Genomic DNA, 24,622 nt, shown 5'->3' on the forward strand with positions numbered 1-24,622 from the left:
AAAATATGAAAGCCTTACTTTTAAAAATGCCATAAAAATACTACTTGTTTAATTGCGAACTTTTCTGCATGGGAATTTTGTAACGTAAATTCACACTTAAGGTATTATAAATCAGTTTTATTTTACAATGTCCTTGAACTACAGAAAATTACAAGCAAAAATTCTAAACATCCAATAAGCGTGTTTTGTCTTTATGTAGACTGATCTCATAAATATACCAAGGACGGGTATAAAAAACATTCAGGGCAGCTTTCCAGGAAGTCCTGCCAATGCAAATTAGCTAGTATCATGTTATAAGGTTTGTAAGCATTGCCATGACTCACTGAACCTCACTCCAGTGCACAGAGGTATACCGCTTAGCTGTGCTTTGGCAAAAAAAGATAATATGCCAGGATCACATATATCAAAATATTGTACACTGTCCTGGGAACGAATCTCCAGCATTGGATCTGCAGATGTTAGACGATGGTGTCTCCAGAAAATTCCCATTTTAAACTGGGCTCCCAGTTACAGCTTACAGGACAACCTGTTTTCAGATTTTATATCAGGGTTAATGCTGACCGTCCAACAAGTGGCACAAGGTAATGGAACTGCTCTAATCATTTTCTTATATTATAACATCGTTTATTAGAATTGAAATGACTTAATATTACGAAATATTAATTTCAAATTAGAATGCTAATGTGACCTGGCTTATTTAAATATGCACTTCGTTTGTAAGCATTAACTAGTGTTGTACATGTAGACAGATGCAGTAAATACTTTAATATTAATCCCTTCAAAGTAGAATCAGGAGTTGCAGTCTTTCTCCTTAGACTCTCAAAAGAGGTTTTATAATGTTTCATATATATTCAAAAGAAGTGCCATAGAATATAACAGTATTGTTTAATTATCAAAATGTAACATATACCATATACTGAAAATGTAAATACAAAGCATGTCTAGTGGCTACAAGAGGTATTGCAAGTAATATACACAGAATACTTAAGGTAGCCTATTGCGCTATACATACTTCATACCAGCTGATAAAGATGGACAATATTATATATAATTCACTGCTGATCATATACCATATGTTATAATTTATATATTCTGTTTACAGGTCTGGCCTTTGCTATTATGTCATCAGTTCACCCAGTCTTTGGTCTGTATAGTTCCCTTTTTCCACCATTAATTTATGCCATTTTTGGTACGAGCCATCATGTTTCAACAGGTAAGGGGTAAACCTTAGCTTAAAGAAATAGCCATAAAACAATACTAACCTCCTTATATTCTGAGTTCTGAATGTGCTATGTCAGCAATCCATCACGTTAGCCTGTTTATTTGGCTACCATGCTAAAAGTATAGTGGGTCACTGCTAAAGTAACCCTAAAAAGAGACTAGAGGCAAGAAAATTGCTGCTCTTTGCTTATGCCCAGATGCCCGACAGTCATCGCAAGTCTGTGAACTGCTCTGTTTCATGTACCCTTCTTCAAATGCAATTTCTATTACTTTATTATTTTTTTTAACTCTGCCACAATCGTCCTTTATACACAACACTTTTTTAGTGGCAGAGGTCATGTAAGATCGTTGGTGTGTAACTCCTTTTGTGAAAGATGCAATGTAATCTTGGAATTAAGGAATTGTTTACACTCTAGCTTAAGCACACATGCCTTTTACAGACGTATTTGCACACAAAGCCCATTTGTGTTTACCCATAAAACACGATTCAAGTGCAAAATGATAAAAGCAAACTGTGGAAACCAAGTGCATTCTCCTGCTCCACATCTTACACTTTAATCATTGTGATGCATAACCCCAGTTATAGGAAGCTTAGAAAGCTAGATCTCTAAATTCCTCCTCTATGTATTAACCGTATATGTCTTCCTGAACTTACTGTCTGTTCTTGTGTGCAAATTACATGGTGTCCTGCACCTTGTCAGTCTCCTGGCACTGGGCCGTGGTGCTCCAAGGAGCGTATTCGCAGGCGCCTCTGAAGTGGGTGGCATGGACCCAGTGATATCTGGTAGTGTATTTGCCAAGGAGCCATTCAACTAAATGGGTGTACTAAAAACAATGCACACAGCCCCTTTTAAAAAACACATCTGCAGATGGTTTCTCATGTCCACCCAGAGAGGAAACTCCAGTCCCTGTTACAGACACAATGCTGACTGCTGATAGACATACCTGGGAACTTCTGGGCTCCGGATACCCAGAGCCTTCCCTTGCGGGACTCGGCCAGGACTGCACACTGACATCAGCGGGCAGTCCCGCCGACGTCAGTGGATGGTCCTGCCGACATCAGTGGGCGGTCCTGCTGACGTTGGGGGAGTTCCCGCTGACGTTGGGGGAGTTCCCGCTGACGTTGGGGGAGTTCCCGCTGACGTTGGGGGAGTTCCCGCTGACGTTGTGGGAGTTCCCGCTGACGGCAGTGGGAACCACCCCCATTTAAATGAAAAATGGGCGGGGAGTGGGGCGTGTCAAGACCCCGCTCCCGCAAACCCGGAGAATTCGGGTCTTGACCAAGAGAACCAGAGAAGCAGTGCTCACCCGGTAATCTCCGGGTCGAATACGGAGAGTTCCCAGGTATTCTGATAGATCAGTGTTCCCCTGAGGCATTACAAACCATTGCAGCCATACTGGAGACATGTGCTAAAGGACCTCAACCCAATGATAGGAGACCTTCAAGGTGGTAGAACTCCTCATACCTTACATACTGGTATCCAGTAAACCAAAACTGAAAATAAAATATGTGAAAGCATCAAAATATTTTTTTCCATGTCATTTCTGGTAACATATAGAAGGAGATTCACATATCCATGTAGGATTGCAAACACTTTTTTAAACTCCTTTCCCATACCCTCACTTTTTTTTGTCTGTCCCTGGCAGGTGAGCATACATCCTTCTACATCCATTTTATGTTTATCTTACTGATTCTCACGGGTGTCTCTTGATCCCTGACCCTTCTCTTCTTCTTAGGTCACTGGGTTGGGTCAAAAGAAAGATGGCTTTTGAGCTCCTCTGCGGTCTGTGTTAAGTTATGTGGAATCACAACACTGGCTGTCATTCAGAAAGTGTGTAAGGACCTTCTTTGCATTACAGAGGCTCTCCTACCCTTCATTTTCAAAAATCAGTATCACCAGGAGTAGAAGTCAGGGCTGGCCATTTTCATTTGAACTGTAATTTCTTTCTCAATTACACTGCTATGACAGTGTGTTTCGGTGCTAAGGAGTCTAACTAATGGAATTGTGGCATGAAGCAGTGTAAGTAGGGAAAAGAAAAATGTTGGTGCGCTAAGCTAGTCTCAGGCTCAAATAATACAAATGTATAATACGAGGCCTACCAAACAGGTGTGAGCATGCTGCAAATACAGTGCATTGGCTGTACAATGTATACACAAAACAAAAACTGTCTGCGCTTCTCACCCTAATAAAGTTGGCAAAAAATATATAAACATAATAAAAATGAGAGGTTTTGGTTTTATGAATGAGCCCCCTATTCTATCCACATCCGATTTAGATGCTATTTTGTTTTGGTCTCATGACGGTGTTTTGGTGACACAGTTGCTTTTTGTTACATACACTGTACAGCGAGTGTGTCTATGTCATGGACTGTGTATGGTCTAACTGCCCCGTATGCCTTTTGTACCAGTTTGTCATTGTGTGTGATATTAAATTATTCCACTGATTGTAACAATGCTATGGAAAATGTAATGTAATATAATACAGTATATGCCATCAAGCAAATTTGCAAAGATGCTGTCTGGAGCACCACCATACATTTTCCAGGGATTGTAGATTGGATGTGGCCTGTAATAAGGACAGTAGTTTAATTTGATATCCTACTATGAGATCTGTTATGTTTCCTTCTGCATGCTACTGTGAATAACATGGAAACTGAAGAATTACTTTTCCTTGTCATTTTCCAGTACATTCTTTTTTTTATGTTGGCCTTGGTTATGGAGGCTGGGTACCAAAACTTATTGGCTATGTTAGGATGGATGAACAGAGCTACCTCATTTTGCATTTTACCAGTAAATGATAAGGATATATATATATATATATATATATATATATATATATATATATATATATTGTGATCCTGCACCCACACAGGGTACCAAACAGCACGGTCCTCTAGGGTATTAACGCCACATCTCAGTTAGGTAATCACCCACGATTTATTTGTAGTCCACGTATGAAGATATTTACAGGATTACATAGAACACAGATTTGCTACAAACTAAAGCCTAGCTCGTCTGAGCGCTTACTAACATATAACTCCCTCACTACTAAGGGTCTATCACGGCTGACCCGTGAGCCGAAAAGGTAGATGGTTCCTAATAGCAGATGGCAACCACAAAGTCCGTGGCGAGGTACAGAAACGATAATCCAAAAACAAGGTCAGGTCACACGCAATGGTCGAGGCAGGCAGCAAGGAACGTAGGTCAAAAATCAGAAGGAAGGGTCTGGTACACTAGTAGGATCAATCAGGAACGCTTAGGTACAGAGGCAGTAATAGCTTGATACTTGAGCAATGATCTCTCAGTGGAAGGGGCTTTTATAATTTGAATTTGGCGCCAAAATGACATCATACTAAGAGTACACAACTCCTACGTTGCCGGCGTCTATCAGCAGTAGCAGGGAGTGGACGCGTCTCCATAGCAACCTGGGACCGCGTCCTCCTCCCTGCTGCTCTCTGCCGGCAGTGGAGGGGGCGTGCCTGCACGCAGCCTCTGCTCGTGTCTGTGTCAGCGAGCAGAGGCTGAGAGGAAACCCGACGCCGAGACCTGCCGACGCTGGAACCGGGGAGAGGGTGAGTTGATTTATGACAGGGTCTAAACTAAAACATAACATAATCCCACCAACCTCTTTGATGGTCTCTTTTGTGCATAGCAAGCTCTGCTGCTTCCAAACAAACTCTCTCTTTTTCCCTCTGTCCAACAGGTCAGGTTATATTGCAGTCAGTGCAGCTAATTACTTGCAGCTGACCAGTGCATTGGAGTCAGCTTAAACTCCTGGCCTGGAACCCGTGTCAGTCCAGGTGCATGTAAACTGCGGGGTGGAGCACCAGCCTGCCCTATATGTCATAGAAAACCCTGCAAAATCGAGGGGGAATGTATACCCCTTCCACGACAACACCCCGCACCTTGTTACATATCCTCCCCCCAGCTCAGACCCATCGGGGCGAGTGACCTTGGACCACAAACAGTGAACTCGGGAGAGGCCATCCACATTACCCTGGGCAGTACCAGCCCTGTGCACCATAGTAAACTGGAATGGCTGGAGACTAAGGAACCACCTGGTAACCCTGGCATTCCTTTCCTTGTTCTGCCTCATCCAGGTTAAAGGTGCATGGTCAGTAATCAGTGTAAACCTTCGACCCAACAGATAATACCTTAAGGACTCTAGTGCCCATTTAATAGCCAGGCATTCTTTCTCAACCACCGAGTACCTCTGTTCATGAGGATTTAACTTCCGACTTAGATACATGACTGGATGTTCCTCTCCATCATGTGCTTGAGAAAGAACCGCGCCCAGGCCAACATCTGTTGCATCGGTCTGTACAATGAATTGCTTAGAAAAATCCGGAGCTACCAATACGGGGTCAGAACACAAGGCCTCTTTCAAGACCTGAAAGGCATGTTCTGCTTCTGGGGTCCACTTAACCATAACCGGGCCTTTAGCTTTTGTGAGCTCAGTCAACGGAGCAGTAATGGTGGCAAAGTCAGGGATGAACCTGCGATAATAGCCAGTTAAGCCCAAGAATGCCCTTACTTGTTTCTTTGTTACAGGACGTGGCCAATTGGAGATGGCTGCTACCTTGCTCTGTTGTGGTTTAAGGAGCCCCCGCCCTATGGTATAACCCAGATATTTAGCCTCTTCTAAGCCTAAAGAGCACTTAGCGGGGTTGGCAGTCAAACCGGCAGCCCGTATACTATCCACTACCGCCTGAGCCTTCATCAGATGTGTTTCCCAGTCCGCACTGTGAATCACTACATCGTCCAGATAGGCAGCTGCATACTCTCTATGGGGCCTAAGTATCCCATCCATCATACGCTGGAAGGTGGCTGGGGCACCATGCAAACCGAACGGTAACACATTGTATTGGAACAACCCCTCAGGGGTAGAAAAAGTGGTCTTTTCCTTTGCTCTCTCTGTTAAGGGAACCTGCCAATATCCTTTGGTCAAGTCCAATGTACTCAGATACCTGGCTTTACCCAACCTCTCTATGAGCTCATCCACCCGAGGCATAGGATAGGCATCAAACTTGGAGATATTGTTTAATTTACGGAAGTCATTACAGAAGCGTATCTCTCCATTTGGTTTCGGCACCAACACAATCGGGTTACTCCACTCGCTTTGTGACACTTCAATCACCCCTAGTTTTAGCATCTTTTTTACCTCTGCACTAACCGCTTCACGTCTAGCCTCGGGTATTCTGTATGGCTTCAGATTGATTTTCTTTCCGGGTTCGGTGATAATATCATGTTTTATTATGTGTGTTTTTCCTGGTACTGGGGAAAACACATCTCTATTTTTTAACACAAACTCTCTGACTTCCTGTTTCTGATGAGAAGCAAGAGTGTCAGCAATGTACACCTCAGGTTCTTTCCCACAAGCGTGAGTGGGTTGCCCTTTGGTCATGGTGAAGACCTCTCGCTCTACCCATGGCTTCAATAAATTCACATGGTAGATCTGTTCTGCCTTCCTCCTACCCGGCTGTCTTACTTTATAATTAACCTCACTGACACGCTCTATAATGTCATATGGCCCTTGCCAGCTGGCTAGGAACTTGCTTTCAACTGTAGGGATAAGAAGCAATACCCTGTCCTCCGGTTTGAAGATCCGAAGCCTTGCATTCCAGTTATAACTGACTTGTTGAGCCCTCTGGGCTTTTTCCATGTTCTCCTTCACTATGGGCATTATAGCTTCCATACGCTCCTGGATTTGAGCTACATGTTCTATAACACTACGGTGAGGGGTATGCTCTTGTTCCCATGTTTCCTTGGCAACATCTAAAATACCTCTGGGGTGCCTGCCATATAATAATTCGAAGGGTGAAAACCCAGTGGAAGCTTGTGGGACTTCTCTAATAGAAAACATAAGATACAGTAAGAGATAATCCCAGTTCTTACCGTCTTTGTCTACCACTTTGCGTAGCATGGCCTTTAAGGTTTTATTAAACCTCTCTACCAGTCCGTCCGTTTGAGGATGGTATACTGAGGTTTTTAGCTGTTTAATTTTGAGCAGCTTACATAGCTCGGTCATAATCCTGGACATAAAAGGAGTTCCCTGGTCTGTGAGAACCTCTTTTGGTATACCCGTCCTGCTGAACATCATCATTAACTCCCTTGCAATACTCTTAGAGGAGGCATTCCGTAGGGGAACTGCCTCAGGATAACGCATGGCATAATCAACAACAACTAAAATGTATTGATGTCCCCTAGCTGACTTAAGCAGAGGCCCTATCAGGTCCATTGCGATTCGTTCGAAAGGGACCTCGATAACAGGAAGGGGTACCAGTGGGCTGCGGAAACCTTTGTGCGGTGCTTTTAATTGACATTCAGGGCATGATTTGCAATACCTCTCTATTGCAGCGTATATACCTGGCCAATAAAACTGGATCAGAACTCTCTCTCTGGTCTTCTCAAATCCCAGGTGCCCACCTAGCACATGGCTATGGGCCAGCTTTAACACCGTGTGTCTATACGATTGTGGGACCAGCAACTGTTCCATCTCCTCTTCCCCTTTCTTCTCTACCCGGTAAAGCAGGTTATGTTTTACTTTGAAATAAGGAGAACTCAGGTGCTTGTCAGGGTTTACAATGGTATCCTCCATTACTTGCACATTCTCTCTAGCCGCTGCCAGGGTTGTATCCTCCCATTGGGCAACTCAGAAATTTCCAGGGTGGACTCCCAGATCCTGAAACTCTACTTGTGCTAAGGGGGCCTCATTATGGGGAGGTTCTACTTCATTACCCAGGCACACTACTGGTGACTCTTGTTCATCGCCTGGCTCCCAATCAATACTGGAGAAAGGAAAAACATCCATTCCTTCTACCTCATGGGTTTCCTCAGAGCCCGTTACCTGAGGAACTGAGGGTTTTCCTGTTATGTTGCAGAAATGGGGGAAGTCCCTCCCTAATACTACATCGTAGGGCAATAGGGGTACCACCCCTACCTGCCATTTGACCTTTCCTACATCCGTGACAATATCAACCTCTGCCGTGGGGTATGAGTGGGTGTCACCATGTATACACACAATATCAAGAAGCTGCCTGGTATCTACTGTCTCTGGCTGAAGCAGAGCACTTTTTATCAAGGTAACTTCACTCCCAGAATCGAGTAATGCTTGTACACTCTTCCCTTCCACCCTCACTGGTCTTAAATAAGTTGTATCAACCGCAATAGTAACCACACACATTTTTGAACAAGTCAACGCAGTCTTGTGTAGGGCCCTGGCTCCTACATCACACTGCATGGGTTCTTCACCCCCCTGGACAATTACGCGCAAAATGTCCCAGCTCGTGACATTTGAAGCATCTTATGTGTTCCTCAGTCTGCTCTTGTGGCCGTAATGGGAATCTTGGGTGCCTGTTACCACCATAGTCATATTGTCCCATGCGGGGTACAGGGTTTTGTCCTTTGCTCCGGGTTTTCACGCTTGTCCGGTTGTTAAGGGATCCGGACTTTGGCTGTGCAGAAGTACTATGCAGCTCCTTAACAGTCAAATACCTCTCAACCAGACACATCATCTCCTCTGGATCCTTCGGGTCCCCTTGGCTGACCCATTGTCGCAGTTCTGTAGGCACATTCCTGAGAAAGCGATCCATGACCACCATCTCCATTATTTTAGCAGCAGAGTTGATCTCGGGTTTCAGCCATTTCTGAGCAAGCCTCAGCAACTCATACATCTGGGTCCGTGTAGGTTTACCCATGTCATAAGCCCACTTATGAAACCTTTGGGCTCTAAGGGCAGGGGTTATGCCTATACGTGTTAGAATTTCTGTTCTGAGTTGTGCATAGTCCTGGGCTTGGTCATCAGGTAAATCTTCATAGGCTTTCTGGGGTTCCCCACTTAGACAAGGAGCTAGTAACCCCGCCCACTGGCTTGCCGGCCAGTTTTCTCTGGTAGCAACCCTCTCAAAAGTAGTGAGATAAGCTTCCACATCATCTGCCTCTGACATCTTATGCAGGAAATCAGTTGCTCGAATACGGGGCCCCTTATCCACAGTGGGGCTCCCTGCAGAGGGCGATAGCACTTTCTGCAAAACATTAGCAAGGACAGCTCTGTCCTCATGCTGGGCTTCTCTCAGGTGTTCAACTTGTGCAGCCAGTAAACGATTTGTCTCCTGCTGTACAGCAATCGCCTGTACCAAAGCCTTCACCAGCTCTTCCATCATAACACCAAGGCAGATGACTAGTATGAAGGTACTGTACTAATTGGGTATCCCACCAATTCACAAACAATCTTCAATATGCAGCCTGGCAGAGACTTTGCATACCCACAGACCTTTAATGTGCTGTGCCCGCATTCTCCACCATATTGTGATCCTGCACCCACACAGGGTACCAAACAGCACGGTCCTCTAGGGTATTAACGCCACATCTCAGTTAGGTAATCACCCACGATTTATTTGTAGTCCACGTATGAAGATATTTACAGGATTACATAGAACACAAATTCGCTACAAACAAAAGCCTAGCTCGTCTGAGCGCTTACTAACATATAACTCCCTCACTACTAAGGGTCTAAACTAAAACAAAACATAATCCCACCAACCTCTTTGATGGTCTCTTTTGTGCATAGCAAGCTCTGCTGCTTCCAAACAAACTCTCTCTTTTTCCCTCTGTCCAACAGGTCAGGTTATATTGCAGTCAGTGCAGCTAATTACTTGCAGCTGACCAGTGCATTGGAGTCAGCTTAAACTACCGGCCTGGAACCCGTGTCAGTCCAGGTGCATGTAAACTGCGGGGTGGAGAACCAGCCTGCCCTATATGTCGTAGAAAACCCTGCAAAATCGAGGGGGAATGTATACCCCTTCCACGACAACACCCCGCACCTTGTTACAATATATATATATATATATATATACGCATTTATTAGTTATGATCAGTTTGTAAGTTTGGCAATATGTTTGCATTACAGGAACATTTGCGATCACTTCCTTAATATCAGCGGGTGCAGTTGAGCGGCTCGTGTCTTCAAACAATGAGAGCGCCACTAATGGCACGTTAGGAGTTCTGGGTTTATCTGACTTTGAAATGCAGAGGATAGGAGTTGCTGCAGCTGTTACATTTCTAGCGGGCATAATCCAAGTAGGTAACTTCTCAGATATATGGATCTTTAGTTGATAAAACATCCATGTTCATCTAATAAATATATTATATCCCATACATCCTTAGGCACAAATACTACAGGTTCCCAAACCACCTATTTTTGTCAGCAATAAAAAAGCAATTATTTAAAACATTCTGGGCAATGATGTATTTAAGGATGGTGCTGCGCTAGACCTGACTTCATCTGCGTCCACCCAGAAACCAAATTCCATTTTATATCCCACTTTCAGAAGCCTCTGCCTTCCAGGACCCTGGAGGTATTCAGATGGAAAGAAGAAATACCTCTAAGACCCTGAAAACTTGAGTCTTACATTTTTTTTTATGTTGACCCAATCACCTCAAGACTCCATCATCTCTTTGGCCAATAAGGATATAGCAATTTTCCTTACATTGTTCCCCTTTAGATTCATTGCATCCAATGGTCCCAATAAAAGGTATCAACTTTTGACAAAAGAGGAAAGGTCCAAATGTGAAAAAAATCGAAAATAAAATACATAGCTATCAACTAAATTCATAAATAGAAACAGAAACAAAACAAAGACATATTTTAGTTTCAGGGTTTTATGTAAGAAAAATTGCAAGAGTTAATAATGTGGCAATTAATTATTAAACTTTTAGAAGAAGAAATCATGTTTTTTACATTTAAAAGATAAGATTAGAGTTTTCAATTCCTACTCTGAATGTCATTAATAAATAATAACACCTCTGAAAGCAGTGTATGCAAAGTCAGAAGCCAACGTGCAGTGAAAGTGTAAGGGTTTAGATAATGCTGTGATTAGATAAAAGGACACTTAGAAGGCCACAGACACAATCTGAAGGACAAGGTAATACATTTAGCTTCTTCTTCGTTCTAACATGTATATTGCTCTCTTTTCAAATCCCACCAAGACATATACACTGTCCGTTAATATGACAAAACTAAGAAATTAAGCAAATATTTTTATAAAAATATAGTTTTCACAAATTGTACAGATAATCAAATAATAAAAATAATTCCAAAAAATTAAAATGTATTCATTTGCTTGTCTTGAGTCAGGAAATACTTGCTATATGCAGAGTCTGTCTGATTACTAGCACTCACAGATAGCAAACAAAAGTCTGAGCTATATACCACCAAAAATATAGCTGTGGAACCACACAAAATATATGTGAACCCAAAACATGCAACATGAGTGTTAAACCAAGAAGTGCAGCGCAAAACAAATAAACAACTTAATAAAAAAAAAAGTTTACATAAAAAGCTTTCTTTATTTATGTTCTTCTCTCCTTCTTATATTATTAATTTAATGTATTACGTAATTATGCCCTTGGGCGTAAATAGATGACTGTGTGTTGTTATCAAAATGTCTTTACCTGATGATAAAACCCCCCAAAAATGATAAAGCTCAGTGGCAATGTTTTTATCCTACTATGGGATCTTTTTCATGGCTTGATTCCATAGTAGGATCGAAACGCTGCCACTGTTGGCAAAATACATCCCACTTTCACAGAGTTCTGAGCTTCATCGTTTTTTTGTGTTTTATTGTGTTTAGATTGGGTGTAGCCCAGCTTTGGAACCTGAGTTTTGAGTTCTTCCTGACACATCAGTTTTACTAATATTTTTATTATGTATTTTTGTCAACATGCTGATAAATCACAACTAGTGCAGGCTCTTAATGACTGATACATAACACAATGGAAAGGTTGGTACTGGTGGTTACCACAATTTTTTGCTGGGCAAAGCCTAATCAATGGTTATAAACAGTTATAAACATCCCCATGCATTGCCACGTCATATTCTAAAATCTTATTGATGGTAACATGAATATGGTATACATCATGCATTGACTGTACATTTTCTTAAAGGGAATTATAAGCAATGAAGAGTTAAAAGCATTAAAGGTTGATATGCAAACTGTACTACATTGTAAAGTTTGTTACAAATAGTGACCACTGTCTACCCTACTAGCGAGGGCATACAAGGAAATTTGACATGTAAAGAATAACATGTTATTTATAAACTATAAAAAGGGAAAAATACAGTAGAAAAAGTAAGAAAACTATAAATCTTTATTAAAACAAAGAAGAGGAATGACAAAGTGTTTTGTTAAAGTAGAATTTTCAATAAATGTTTGATATCTTTTCTTCTTTTGAGATTTCCATGTTTTTGTTGCGTCTGGGGGGTGCAACATGCATCTTATCAGAACCTGTGGTTAGCTCAATGACAACAGGAGCAGCGACTCACGTTGTGACATCCCAAGTGAAATATCTATTAGGAATGGAGATGCCATATATATCTGGACCACTCGGGATGTTCTATGTAAGTTTAATGAACCTTATGCTTACGATTAGTCTTAAACACATAGATTTATTGCCCCTTTATTGATGATTTACCTTACATTTGACTTTGATTTTTGTATTTGACTTTGTGGCTGCATATACTGGTCTACAGCTTTGTAATGAGTTTAATGTATCCTGTTTGACCGATTTTAACATCTGTATCACACATATCTGTATATATATGAAGAGTATCAAGAAAAAGCAAAAGTACACCCAATCTAGAACACCACGAAAGCCTAGCCAACAGCTATAGCCGCTCACACAGTAGTCAAGAGCAAAATTCTAAAATGTGGCCGGTTTGTTTGTCTTACCTTGTGAAGGCACATATACAATACAACACATCTGGAAAATGTGTGAAATGCATTGCAGATGCTACATCATACATTATCCTATGCATTACCCCCACATACACATTACTATAGATCTAATTCAAATGTAGGGGTCTATTTGTTTTCCCCTAAATTTCCAGGCTAAAACTTTGAAGGAACTTGAGAGAACTCATAGGTGCCACATGACATACATTGCACCCATCTGTGAGATTGTTTATATCGCCCCAATTTAGTTCCCCTGGGGGACTTGTGGGCAACTTTTGCAACAACATCATCTTTAAGACCTTTATGGGTTATGACTTTGTAATAAATATATAATTAATGTACTCTCTTCTACCTATCATCAGCATTACATAGGCCTCGCTAGTCCTTATTCTATGTATTGTATAATGTATTTAAAATAATTAAATGCCAGTTATGCCTTTAGATAAATCAGTCCATGTTATATAATTAATGCCTGTTTTTTCTTTATTGTAGATTTATGGCTACATATTAAGCAACATCAAAATGGTCCAAACCAAAGTGTTGCTTTTTTCTATTCTTTGTATTGTAATTCTTGTTCTGGTAAAAGAGTTAAATGAACAATTTAGAAATAAAATCAAAATAATCATTCCAGTTGATCTGGTTTTGGTAAGTTTAGTAAATGCTTTTTTGTTTTTTGCATTTTATGATCTTTAATATGGTATTGAGTATTATACACTTTGGGGGGGGAGCAAAGAAAACAAAGTACTTCTAGTTTTTTCTATAGTGAATAGACCACACCTTTTAAATGTTGAAACACTGAATTTCCAGAAATGTTTTGGGTCTTGTGTTATGTTCTGGGTAACTGTATGCCTGTACTCAAATTTGTTCACTATATCAAGTTCTATCACTTCTACTGGAAAGCTTTCTAGCATCCTCTTATATGTAAGCATCCAACCTTCCAATTTGAGGCTATGTAATGAAGACCCCCTAATTGCCAACACCAGACATGCTGAAATAAGATTCCAATAATGCTTAACTGGTTTAGGGGGCAACATAGTCCATCAGAATCAGACTAAGCTCCTGTCTTGATATCATATTCTTAAATTCAAAATTTGAGACAAATGAGTGTGGTTCAATGGTAGGTCAACTCACTCCCACAAATACATTGTCCATTTACGACCATAGCCAGCTTAATTTGGTGTTTACCATACCCCTTTTATCATCCTGCACCCAGTTCTTGCATGTGTCCCACATACAAAGCCGTATGACGAGTGGCTCCAGTACGTAGGGACGCCATCAGATGAGTAGTCCTACATTTGTCCTAAATAAGTTCATGAGCAGATACTTATTTTTGCTAGGCCTAACCCACATCACACATTGGGCTGTCTGTATATATATTTGTTTAAATTACAATAATTTCTATTAAGTACACCATCCAGGCTTGTGTTTTGTAAAGGGAATTATAATGTTTTATTATAATAAAGCAACACGAAAGGATAGCAGGGGACGTGTTACATGTTTCACATGTGCAGATAAATACCCCTGGTTATTAATTTCATCTTTTCTTCCAGATAATCACAACATCTCTTGCATGCTATTTTGCAGATATGGAAAATGTTTATGGAGTAAAAGTTGTGGGGCTTCTTCCAATAGGGTAATTTCTTTTATTTTTTTGGACGCATCAGATTATTATGAATAGAATATATCTTCTTTCTAAATAGTAGTTGCACTGTGTAATCATTATTTTTAATTATAATAAAACAAAATCAAAATATAGCCGGAGGATTGTTGGCAAATACATGTTGTTTAGATAACGGGATGTGTGACTTTAACTATAATTCATGTCAAAGGAGTCTCTCGTTATATGTATCTGTTTCCAAAAGAGAACATTTTGTCTCTGCCGTATTAGCTTTCTATGAATGTTGTCAACATGAACCATGATATATGACAAAACAAAACACATATTTTATGATCATTTTGAGTATATACGGTAGGCACCTGTAAGGGTCCCGGGGTTCGGCACCTACCGGGACGCCCGCCCGTCCAATCCGGCAGGTCCCGCGCCGTTCGCGGCGCCTCCTCCACGCCAGCTACTAGACGCGCGCGCGCGCGTCACAACAAAACTTTATGCGTTCCCTGCCGCGGACGGCGGGGAACGCGCCTGAGTGACGTCACGCACGTAGGCGTGGCGTTCACGAGCGGGTAATTCAAAAACTGAGCACTGAGACTCATTCAGTGCTCAGTTATTGTGCTGTGCAGTTCGTGTGTTCTCGCCCTTCGTTCCTGAATTTACCCTTTGTGTACCAGACCCAGCTTGTATGAGATTGACCCTTTGTGTACCAGATTCGGCTTGTAGGAGATTGACCCTTTGTGTACCAGACCTGGCTTCGTATGAGATTGACCCTCTGTGTACCAGACCCGGCTTCGTATGAGATTGACCCTCTGTGTACCAGACCCGGCTTGTAGGAGATTGACCCTTTGTGTACCATACCCGGCTTCGTATGAGATTGACCCTCTGTGTACCAGACCCGGCTTGTAGGAGATTAACCCCTCGTATACCAGACCCGGCTCCTGTTCCTCAGCCTGCTTCCTGCTTTCCGGTCTCCACCTGTATTTGTTTTTAGGAACTCCTCTTGAGTTTCTAACATAATAACTGAGCCTCCATGGAGTCCGCAGGAGTAGCAGACGCCATTTCTGCCCTTTCTCAACAACTGGCTTCCATGAACCAGTCTCTCCAGGAGATGCATTCTGATCACAACCAGTTGCGTCAACAAGTTCATCACCTGCAGATGCAGCAGAATACTTCTCCGGAACCAGCACCGGTTCCCCCGGCACCAATCCTCGAGGGAGCTACTGCTCAGGAAAGACAGGTTCCCTTACCAGAGAGATTTTCGGGGGACCGCAAGAAATATCGTACCTTCATCACCTCGTGTCAGATCCTATTCAATCTCAAGCCTCGTACCTACTCCTCTGATTATGTCAAGGTCCATACTGTCATCTCTCTTCTGTCAGATGAACCGCAGTTATGGGCTCACCACTTACTTCACAGTCAAAGCCCTCTCCTTGATTCCTGGTCATCTTTTCGTCAAGCTATGGACACTCTCTATGACGACCCGTACCGAGTTTCTTCTGCTACTGCCTCTCTACATTCCCTCAGACAAGGGAGAAGACCCGTAGAGGATTATATTGCAGAATTCCGGCGTATAGCTCTAGAAACCTCATGGAATGAACCCGCACTTCATGATCAATTCCGCTGGGGACTTTCTGATACCATTAAAGATGAGTTGGCACGTACATCTATTCCTCCTGTGCTTGAAGACTTCATCAAAATGGTTACACAAATTGACCGCCGTTTTAGAGAACGACGCCAAGAACGTCAAGCCGCTACGTCTTTTTGGACTCCTAGTCGTACCGTACCTGTAACCCCAACATCACTCCCACCGGAGGAACCTATGCAAATAGGCATCGCCAGAGGTCCTCTATCACCTTCAGAGAAGGAACGACGCAGAACCATGGGACTGTGTTTGTATTGTGGCAGGTCAGGTCACCTGTTTAAAGACTGCCGATCCCGCAACCGCTTCCCCAAGGGTAAGAACTCTGCCGGTCACCTGTACAACTATACTGAAAAAGCTCCTTGTTCTAAGTCTCACTTGTCACTTTCTGTGTCTCTACAGTGGAATAAAGAATCTGTATCCCTATCAGCTATGGTGGACTCCGGGGCCAGCGGCAACTTTATTGACACAGACCTGGTCCGGAGACTCTCTATTCCCACTTGTCCCAAGAAACATCCTCTTTCCATCCAACTGGTGGATGGAAGTCCGCTCAAGACCGGGCCCATCATCACTGAGACTATCCCGTTAAAAGTTAAGATTGGAGCCAGCCACATTGAGACTCTCCAGTTCGACATGGTTCCCTCACCAATTTCTTCCGTCATCCTTGGCCTTCCCTGGCTAAGAACTCATAACCCTTCCATTAACTGGGAGACCTGCGTTTTTCAATTCAAATCTCCACATTGCATACAGACCTGCTTAAAGACTGTCTCAGTATGTCTGACTCAAGATATCACTTCACCTCAGGAACTTCCTATATATTACCAACAGTTTCAAGATGTCTTCGAAAAGAAGAGCGCGGATAAACTACCCCCTCATCGTCCCTACGATTGTCCCATCGAACTTCTTCCTGGAGCTGCTATACCTTTTGGCAGAATTTATCCCCTATCGGAGCCCGAGCTGACTGTACTTAAAGATTATATTGATGAGAATCTTGTAAAGGGCTTTATTCGACCATCTACATCCCCGGCAGGGGCAGGAATATTTTTTGTCCATAAAAAAGACGGAGGTCTTCGCCCCTGTATTGACTACCGGGAACTGAATAACATAACCGTCAAAAATCGGTACCCATTTGTCAGGGTTTGGCGACCCGATGCGGTACCCGCCGGTGTCCGGCGACCCGATGCGGTACCCGCCGGGGTCCGGCGACCCGATGCGGTCTCTTACCTGGATGCCCGCTACCCGCGGGCATCGGATCCAGCAGGTGTCCTACCGGCCTCTCCACTCGACCGGCTTTTGCTAGGCGCGCGCGCGCGCGTGCCCTCTATTAACTTTATTGTTCCCCGAACAAGGTTCGCGGGAGCTCGCCGCTGTAGCCTCCCGCTCGGGGGCGGAGCTTCCCCCGAGCGGCAAGTTTAAAACCAAGCACTGAGCTTTGCTCAGTGCTCAGTTATTGTGCTTCCCTGCTACATCCTGAGTGCGCCTTTCTAGTAATTCTCCGTGTACCTACCTGGCTTCCCTTTGACCACGCTCCTGCCTGACCCTTATCTACTAAACGGTTCGTGATTCCTGGCTCTCCTTTGACTACGGCTTTGCCTGACCCTTTTGTACCTCGTTGCCCGCTCGTGTACCGTGCCTCGGCTTGTGTCCTGACTTTGGCTCGTCTGCTCCTCCTGTACCTCGTGGCCCGCCTGTGTACCGTACCTCGGCTTTTCCTGACAGCGTTGGTGGCCTTATCTGCTTAGCGCCTCTGCCTGCATATTGAGCTCTGCTCCCTATTGAACTTGTCCTTTCTGATTCCTGCTCCTGACACCATTGCCGCTTATTTCAGAATTACTGGAACATGTACGGTCAGCTACGATCTTCACAAAGATAGACCTACGTGGAGCTTACAATTTGGTAAGAATAAGGAAGGGGGACGAATGGAAAACAGCGTTTAGGTGCCGTTATGGACATTTTGAATATCGAGTGATGCCTTTCGGTCTCTCTAACGCCCCCGCTACCTTCCAACACTTCATCAATGATGTTTTTCATGACGTTTTAGACCATTTTGTTATAGTATACCTTGATGACATATTGATATTTTCACCTTCCTTGGATACACACCGTGACCACGTGTGTCAAGTTCTCAGTCGACTCAGGCAAAACGGACTCTATGCCAAACTCGAAAAATGTGTATTCGAAGTCCAAACTATCGAATTTCTGGGGTACATACTCTCTCCCAACAGTATCCAGATGGACCCCAGGAAGGTCACTTCCATACTCCATTGGCCTGCTCCCACGGACCGCAAAGGTGTACAAAGATCCGTGGGATTTGCGAACTATTATCGTAAGTTCATCCGTGACTTTTCCAAACATATACAACCTCTCACGGCCCTTACTTCGAAGAAGAGCCCATTTCTCTGGAACGAAGCGGCACAACGAGCATTTGACTTTTTAAAGAACAGATTCATCTCTGCACCTATCCTCAAGCTTCCGATTTCCCATCAACCATATACCTTGGAGGTAGATGCCTCCGACACAGCGGTTGGTGCTATCCTTTCCCAAAGGCAGGAGGTTGACGGTCAACTCCACCCAGTCGCCTATTTCTCTCGGACCCTCGCCCCAGCAGAAAAGAACTATTGCATCGGGGAGCGTGAATTATTAGCAATTAAACTAGCATTAGAAGAATGGCGACATTTACTCGAAGGTGCTTTATATCCCATTGTTGTATTTACTGACCATAAAAATCTGGAGTATCTACGAACCGCTAAAAGATTACAACCTCGTCTGGCAAGATGGTCTCTGTTCTTTACACGATTCCAGTTACACATAACGTACCGTCCAGGCTCCCGCAACGTCAAAGCGGATTCCCTATCGCGTATGTATGACTTACCTTCTGATACATCTTCTAATCAGGACACAGTTCTGTCACCCAGTCATTTTTTGGCAGCTACCCATTCCTTATGGGACTCTATTTGAAGACACTCTCACCAGTCTAACCCCCCAAACATACCAGGATTACAGTTTCGTCAAGGACTTTTTTACCATGAAAGATCATATCTATGTGCCTCAGGAGATCCGTCTCCAAGTGTTACAGACCTTCCACGATACACCTCTAGCAGGACATGGTGGCGTGAAACAAACCCAAGATTTAATCCAATGCTCCTTTTGGTGGCCTAAACTAAAAGAAGAAGTAAAAACATTTGTGTCTTCCTGCACCGTCTGTGCTCGTTCCAAAGACTCCCACCATAAACCCGCTGGTCTCCTCCAACCCCTTTCAACTCCATCTAGACCGTGGGCAAGCATATCCATGGACTTCGTTACCGACCTACCTCCATCTTCACACCTGACCACCTTGCTGGTGGTAGTGGATCGATTTACTAAGATGGCCCACTTTATCCCCTTCGAGCATCTTCCATCCGCGGTGGAGACAGCATGTTTGTTCATCACACACATCTTCCGTCTCCATGGCCTACCTGACAATATCATCTCCGACCGAGGATCTCAATTCACCTCTCGCTTCTGGAATGCTTTTTGCGACCAAATCCACGTCCACCGCTCCTTATCAACAGCTTTTCACCCGCAAAGCAATGGCCAAACCGAACGAACTAATCAAACTTTGGAGCAGTATCTCCGTTGCTTTACTACATATCTTCAAGATGACTGGAGTTCCTATCTACCGTTGGCCGAATTTGCTTATAATAACCACGTTCACCGATCCATCCGTATGTCACCTTTTTTCGCCAATTACGGGTACCATCCATCCATGCTGCCTGGATCTCCAATTCTAAGTACAGTACCTTCAGTTTCAGAACATGTCACCAACCTTACTCAAACATACAAATTACTACGAAATACCCTGAGTACTGCGAAACGTCATTATAAGTTCTTCGCAGACCGTCATCGACGTTCTGCGCCTTCCTATAAGATGGGCGACAAAGTATGGCTCTCTACCAAACACCTGAGGTTATCTTGTCCCTCTAGGAAGTTAGGTCCTAGGTTCATAGGTCCTTTCCCTATTACTCGTGTGGTTTCCCCATTGGCTGTAGAATTGAAATTACCCAGCACCTTAACCGTCCATCCGGTTTTTCATGTATCACTGGTGAAACCATGGAGGAACAACCCGTTCCCGGGCCGTCACCCTGTTCCTCCTCCCCCCATCATTATTAATGATAACTCCGAATATGAAGTTGAGGATATTTTAGACTCTCGATATTATCGTAAACGATTACAATATCTCATACGGTGGAAGGGATATGACTCTGACGAAGACTCCTGGGAACCCGCTGCCAAGGTTCATGCTTCCACTTTGATTTCTGCCTTTCATTTGCACCATCCTGGTCGTCCAGGTCCTTCAAGAGTCCAGAGGCCTCCCGTTAAGGGGGGGAACTGTAAGGGTCCCGGGGTTCGGCACCTACCGGGACGCCCGCCCGTCCAATCCGGCAGGTCCCGCGCCGTTCGCGGCGCCTCCTCCACGCCAGCTACTAGACGCGCGCGCGTCACAACAAAACTTTATGCGTTCCCTGCCGCGGACGGCGGGGAACGCGCCTGAGTGACGTCACGCACGTAGGCGTGGCGTTCACGAGCGGGTAATTAAAAAACTGAGCACTGAGACTCATTCAGTGCTCAGTTATTGTGCTGTGCAGTTCGTGTGTTCTCGCCCTTCGTTCCTGAATTTACCCTTTGTGTACCAGACCCGGCTTGTATGAGATTGACCCTTTGTGTACCAGACTCGGCTTGTAGGAGATTGACCCTTTGTGTACCAGACCCGGCTTCGTATGAGATTGACCCTCTGTGTACCAGACCCGGCTTCGTATGAGATTGACCCTCTGTGTACCAGACCCGGCTTGTAGGAGATTGACCCTTTGTGTACCAGACCCGGCTTCGTATGAGATTGACCCTCTGTGTACCAGACCCGGCTTGTAGGAGATTAACCCCTCGTATATCAGACCCGGCTCCTGTTCCTCAGCCTGCTTCCTGCTTTCCGGTCTCCACCTGTATTTGTTTTTAGGAACTCCTCTTGAGTTTCTAACAGCACCATACTATGGGCAAAGGTTTGAAGAGACTGCAGTATTTGCAATTAAGAAGGTATGTATTTTAAGCCATGTATGCAGGCCCTATTGTGTGTTATGAACCAACTGGTTTGCAGTCCTACCTTTCCACTGACCAGCATGCTCGCCTGTTTATAAGGATAATTTGTTGATGACACATTGGATGCCACTTGCTTCATTGCTGATCTTGGCCACAAGTAGGAAAAAGGGCTAGGAAAGCGATAACTATACAACTGTACAAAAGCAGCACCAGGTACCTATATGAGCAGAATCTTTCTGATTCAAGCAGCCAATCAGTGACACAAATCATCGGACTATCTAGAAGGCACCTTATTTTTTTAAAGAATTTAATTATTTATAAAGTAGTTTAATATGCATTTTGTTTTGGTGAGGCATTTCACCCAAATGGTAAACTAAGTATACCTCTGGTTGTGTCAATATTAAATCCAGAGCAGTACTTTTCAGTATTCTTCTGTGATCACTTTCATAATACAGATACCAGAAATGTCTGTCCTCACTAAACATACAAGTAAAATGTAAATTTACTTGCTTTAAAATCAGATTTGTGTCCTTCTCTTGTAACGTGTTCACTTGCGCAGTATTAAAATGAATTGCTTGGCTAATTGAGCAGGATTTACTGTCCTTGATTTTAATGGTCAGTTTTAAATTTTGCAACATGAGATTGACTTGAAGTTCATTGGCTTAATGTATGTGAATGGTTACAGAACATAAAACATATATACTAAATTAACATATATACTATATGATCAAAAGTATGTTGACACCAGACTATCACACCTGTATGAGCTTGTTGGACATTCACATTCCAAAATGTGAATTAATGGAGTTGGCTCCCCTTTTGTGGCTATACCAGCCTCCACCTTTGGCTCTCCACAAGATTTTGGAGTGTTTCTGTGGGAAATTGTTCACATTCGGCCAAAGAAGCATTTGTGAGGTCAAGCACTGATGTTGGATGAGAAGGCCTGGATAGCATTCAGCATTTAAATTTATCCCAAACGTGTTCAATTGCGTTACAGTCGGGGCTCTGTATGGCCACTCAAGTTCCACCACACCAAACTATGGAACTTAGGGGAATGGCCCAAACCCTGAAAAAAACCCAGACCATTATCCCTCCTCCACCAAACTTTACTGGCACTATGTATTCTGGTAGGTAGCGTTCTCCTGGCATCCCCCAAACCCAGAATTGACCATTGGTCATCCAGATAGTGAAGCATGATTCAACACATTTTCACTGCTCCAGAGTCCAATGACGGCATGCTTTACACAACTCCAGATGAAGCTTGGCATTGCACATGGTAATCTCCAGCTTTTGTACGGCTGCATGGAAACCCATTTCATGAAGCTCCTAACACCCAGGGCTTGTGCTGATGTTGAGTGATGCTACAGAGGACAGGTGATATATATGTGCTATGTGCTTCAGCATTCAGTGGCCCCTCTCTGTGTGGCAAAGCTGTTCTTACTCTTAGATGCTCCTACTTAATATCGTATTTGCTTGATTATAAGATGACTCCCCAAAATTTGAATATTAATTTGGAAAAAAAAGAAAAAGTCTGAATATAAGACTACACTATAGGAAAAATGTTTTGCTAGTAAATATTAATTCACATGTAAACATTTTTTTTCATATTTAGTAAAAACTATGATGCGAAAAATTATTTTTTTTGTATTTCCAGTTATGCACATCTGCCCCCAGATATGCCTTATACCACCTTATATGCCACTCTGCCCCCAGAAATGCCTTATATCCCCTATATGCCACTCTGCCCCCCAGAAATGCCTTATACCCCCTATATGCCACTCTGCCTCCCAGATATGCCTCTTGATCCCCTATTTGTTACTCTGTCCCCCAGATATGCCTTATACCCCCTATATGCCACTCTGCCTCCCTGATATTCCTATTAACCCCTATGTGCCAGTCTGCCTCCTTGATCTTCCTTTTAACCCCCTATATGCAGCTCTGCCTCCAGAAAGCCCTTATACCGTGCTTCAGATTCCTTGGTGTGTAGTGGGGCAGCCGGTGGAGGTCTGTGCGATGCGCACAGACAACCTCCGCTGCTGCTGCCGGCACTTCCGCCAGGGCTTCTATGAATGAGCACCGGAAGGTCATGTGACGCCAGCGCTCCGCCATAGAAGCCCCGGCAGAAGTGCTGGCAGCAGCAGAGGTTGTCTGCTCGCAGGTTCCCTGCAGCGCTGCGAGGATCTGGATCTTAGTCTTGTAGTCAGACCTCTATTTGAGGTCTGATTAGAAGATGACCTCAAATATAAGAATGGTTATTTTTCAGAGCATTTGTTCATTGTTCTTGTCTTAATGACTAGAAATATTGAACTTCCATTGACATGAATTACAGTTCTTCCTTTTAAGTATGGTATTTATCCTATAGCTCATTGCTTCAGTTTTTGTTACTGTCTGTGACAGAATGACCTGTCATGCAGGGCCCCCAAGGTACTCAGAGATGGCTCCAGCCTGGCTGCCAAACAAAGATGACAGGTAGGAACTCCATTGTTTAACTAATCCCATTAATAGGATTGCTGCCAGGGGAAATAAAGGTTGGGTTGTATACATGTATCTGTTTATCTATGTTAATGCAATTATGTGGATATATGAGGCTATGTTTTACAATAATAAACTGTTCATTCCTGCTGTACTCAATTTAAGGTAGTTGTGTCTACTTGTTGGCTACACAAAGCAGGGTTCCAACGTGTGCATGCTGACTGGTGCTGGAAGTGATTTCAGGGACAAAAGGTACCTTGGTGGCCTTTATGACAGGTCATTCTGTCACACTGTCTTTTTTTGTTTCTTTGCTAATTATGTCCAAAATGAAATAAGTATATTAAGTGCATGCAACACCCAAAGGGAACATGAGAGATGTCATTAGTCTTTTGTATCGTTGCAGAATACCATCGCCCCAGGTTCCACCAATGGGCATTTTGTCAGACGTTGTGACTGAAGCCTTCAGTGTTGCACTGGTTGGGTACACAGTATCAATATTCCTTGCTTACAACTCAGCAAAAAAATTCAAGTACACCGTTGATGAAAATCAGGTAAAATATACATTTATGTATAAATATAAATCTAGTGTATAGTTCTGCATGGGCAGTCACGTATGCATAAAGAAACACATTTCATACCTTACATTAAAAAGTCACGTAAGCACTGTGTTCCGATCACCACTAAAAATGGCACTTCTCTTTGCTTTTCCTCTTGGACTTCTTTGCAGCCCTGATACTATTGACCACGTGTTTCTCCTACAAACCCTTCATTCTCATGGCATCTGTAACACTGCTCTATCCTTCCTCAAATCTTACCTCTCTGACTGTCCCCTTTTCCTGTTTTTGTTAATTTTCACCCTCTACTTTTATATCCCC

General features: G+C 43.3%; 1 protein-coding gene across 1 annotated transcript in view; it reads left to right on the top strand.

Moving 5' to 3' along the window:
* Positions 1-385: 385 nt before the first annotated feature.
* Positions 386-24,622, top strand: part of LOC149305540 (anion exchange transporter-like) — a 44,103-nt gene continuing 19,866 nt past the window's right edge. Inside the window, exons 1-7 of the mRNA XM_089477560.1 lie at positions 386-581; positions 1,103-1,213; positions 10,131-10,300; positions 12,456-12,620; positions 13,447-13,599; positions 14,505-14,587; positions 24,151-24,298. Coding sequence (XP_089333686.1) covers positions 386-581; positions 1,103-1,213; positions 10,131-10,300; positions 12,456-12,620; positions 13,447-13,599; positions 14,505-14,587; positions 24,151-24,298 — 1,026 coding nt within the window. The remainder of the gene's footprint in view (positions 582-1,102; positions 1,214-10,130; positions 10,301-12,455; positions 12,621-13,446; positions 13,600-14,504; positions 14,588-24,150; positions 24,299-24,622) is intronic.

Source organism: Sceloporus occidentalis, unplaced genomic scaffold, assembly GCF_023333645.1.
Source record: "Sceloporus occidentalis isolate IW3139 unplaced genomic scaffold, rSceOcc1.0.p SCAF_11, whole genome shotgun sequence".
Taxonomy (NCBI): Eukaryota; Metazoa; Chordata; class Lepidosauria; order Squamata; family Phrynosomatidae; genus Sceloporus; species Sceloporus occidentalis.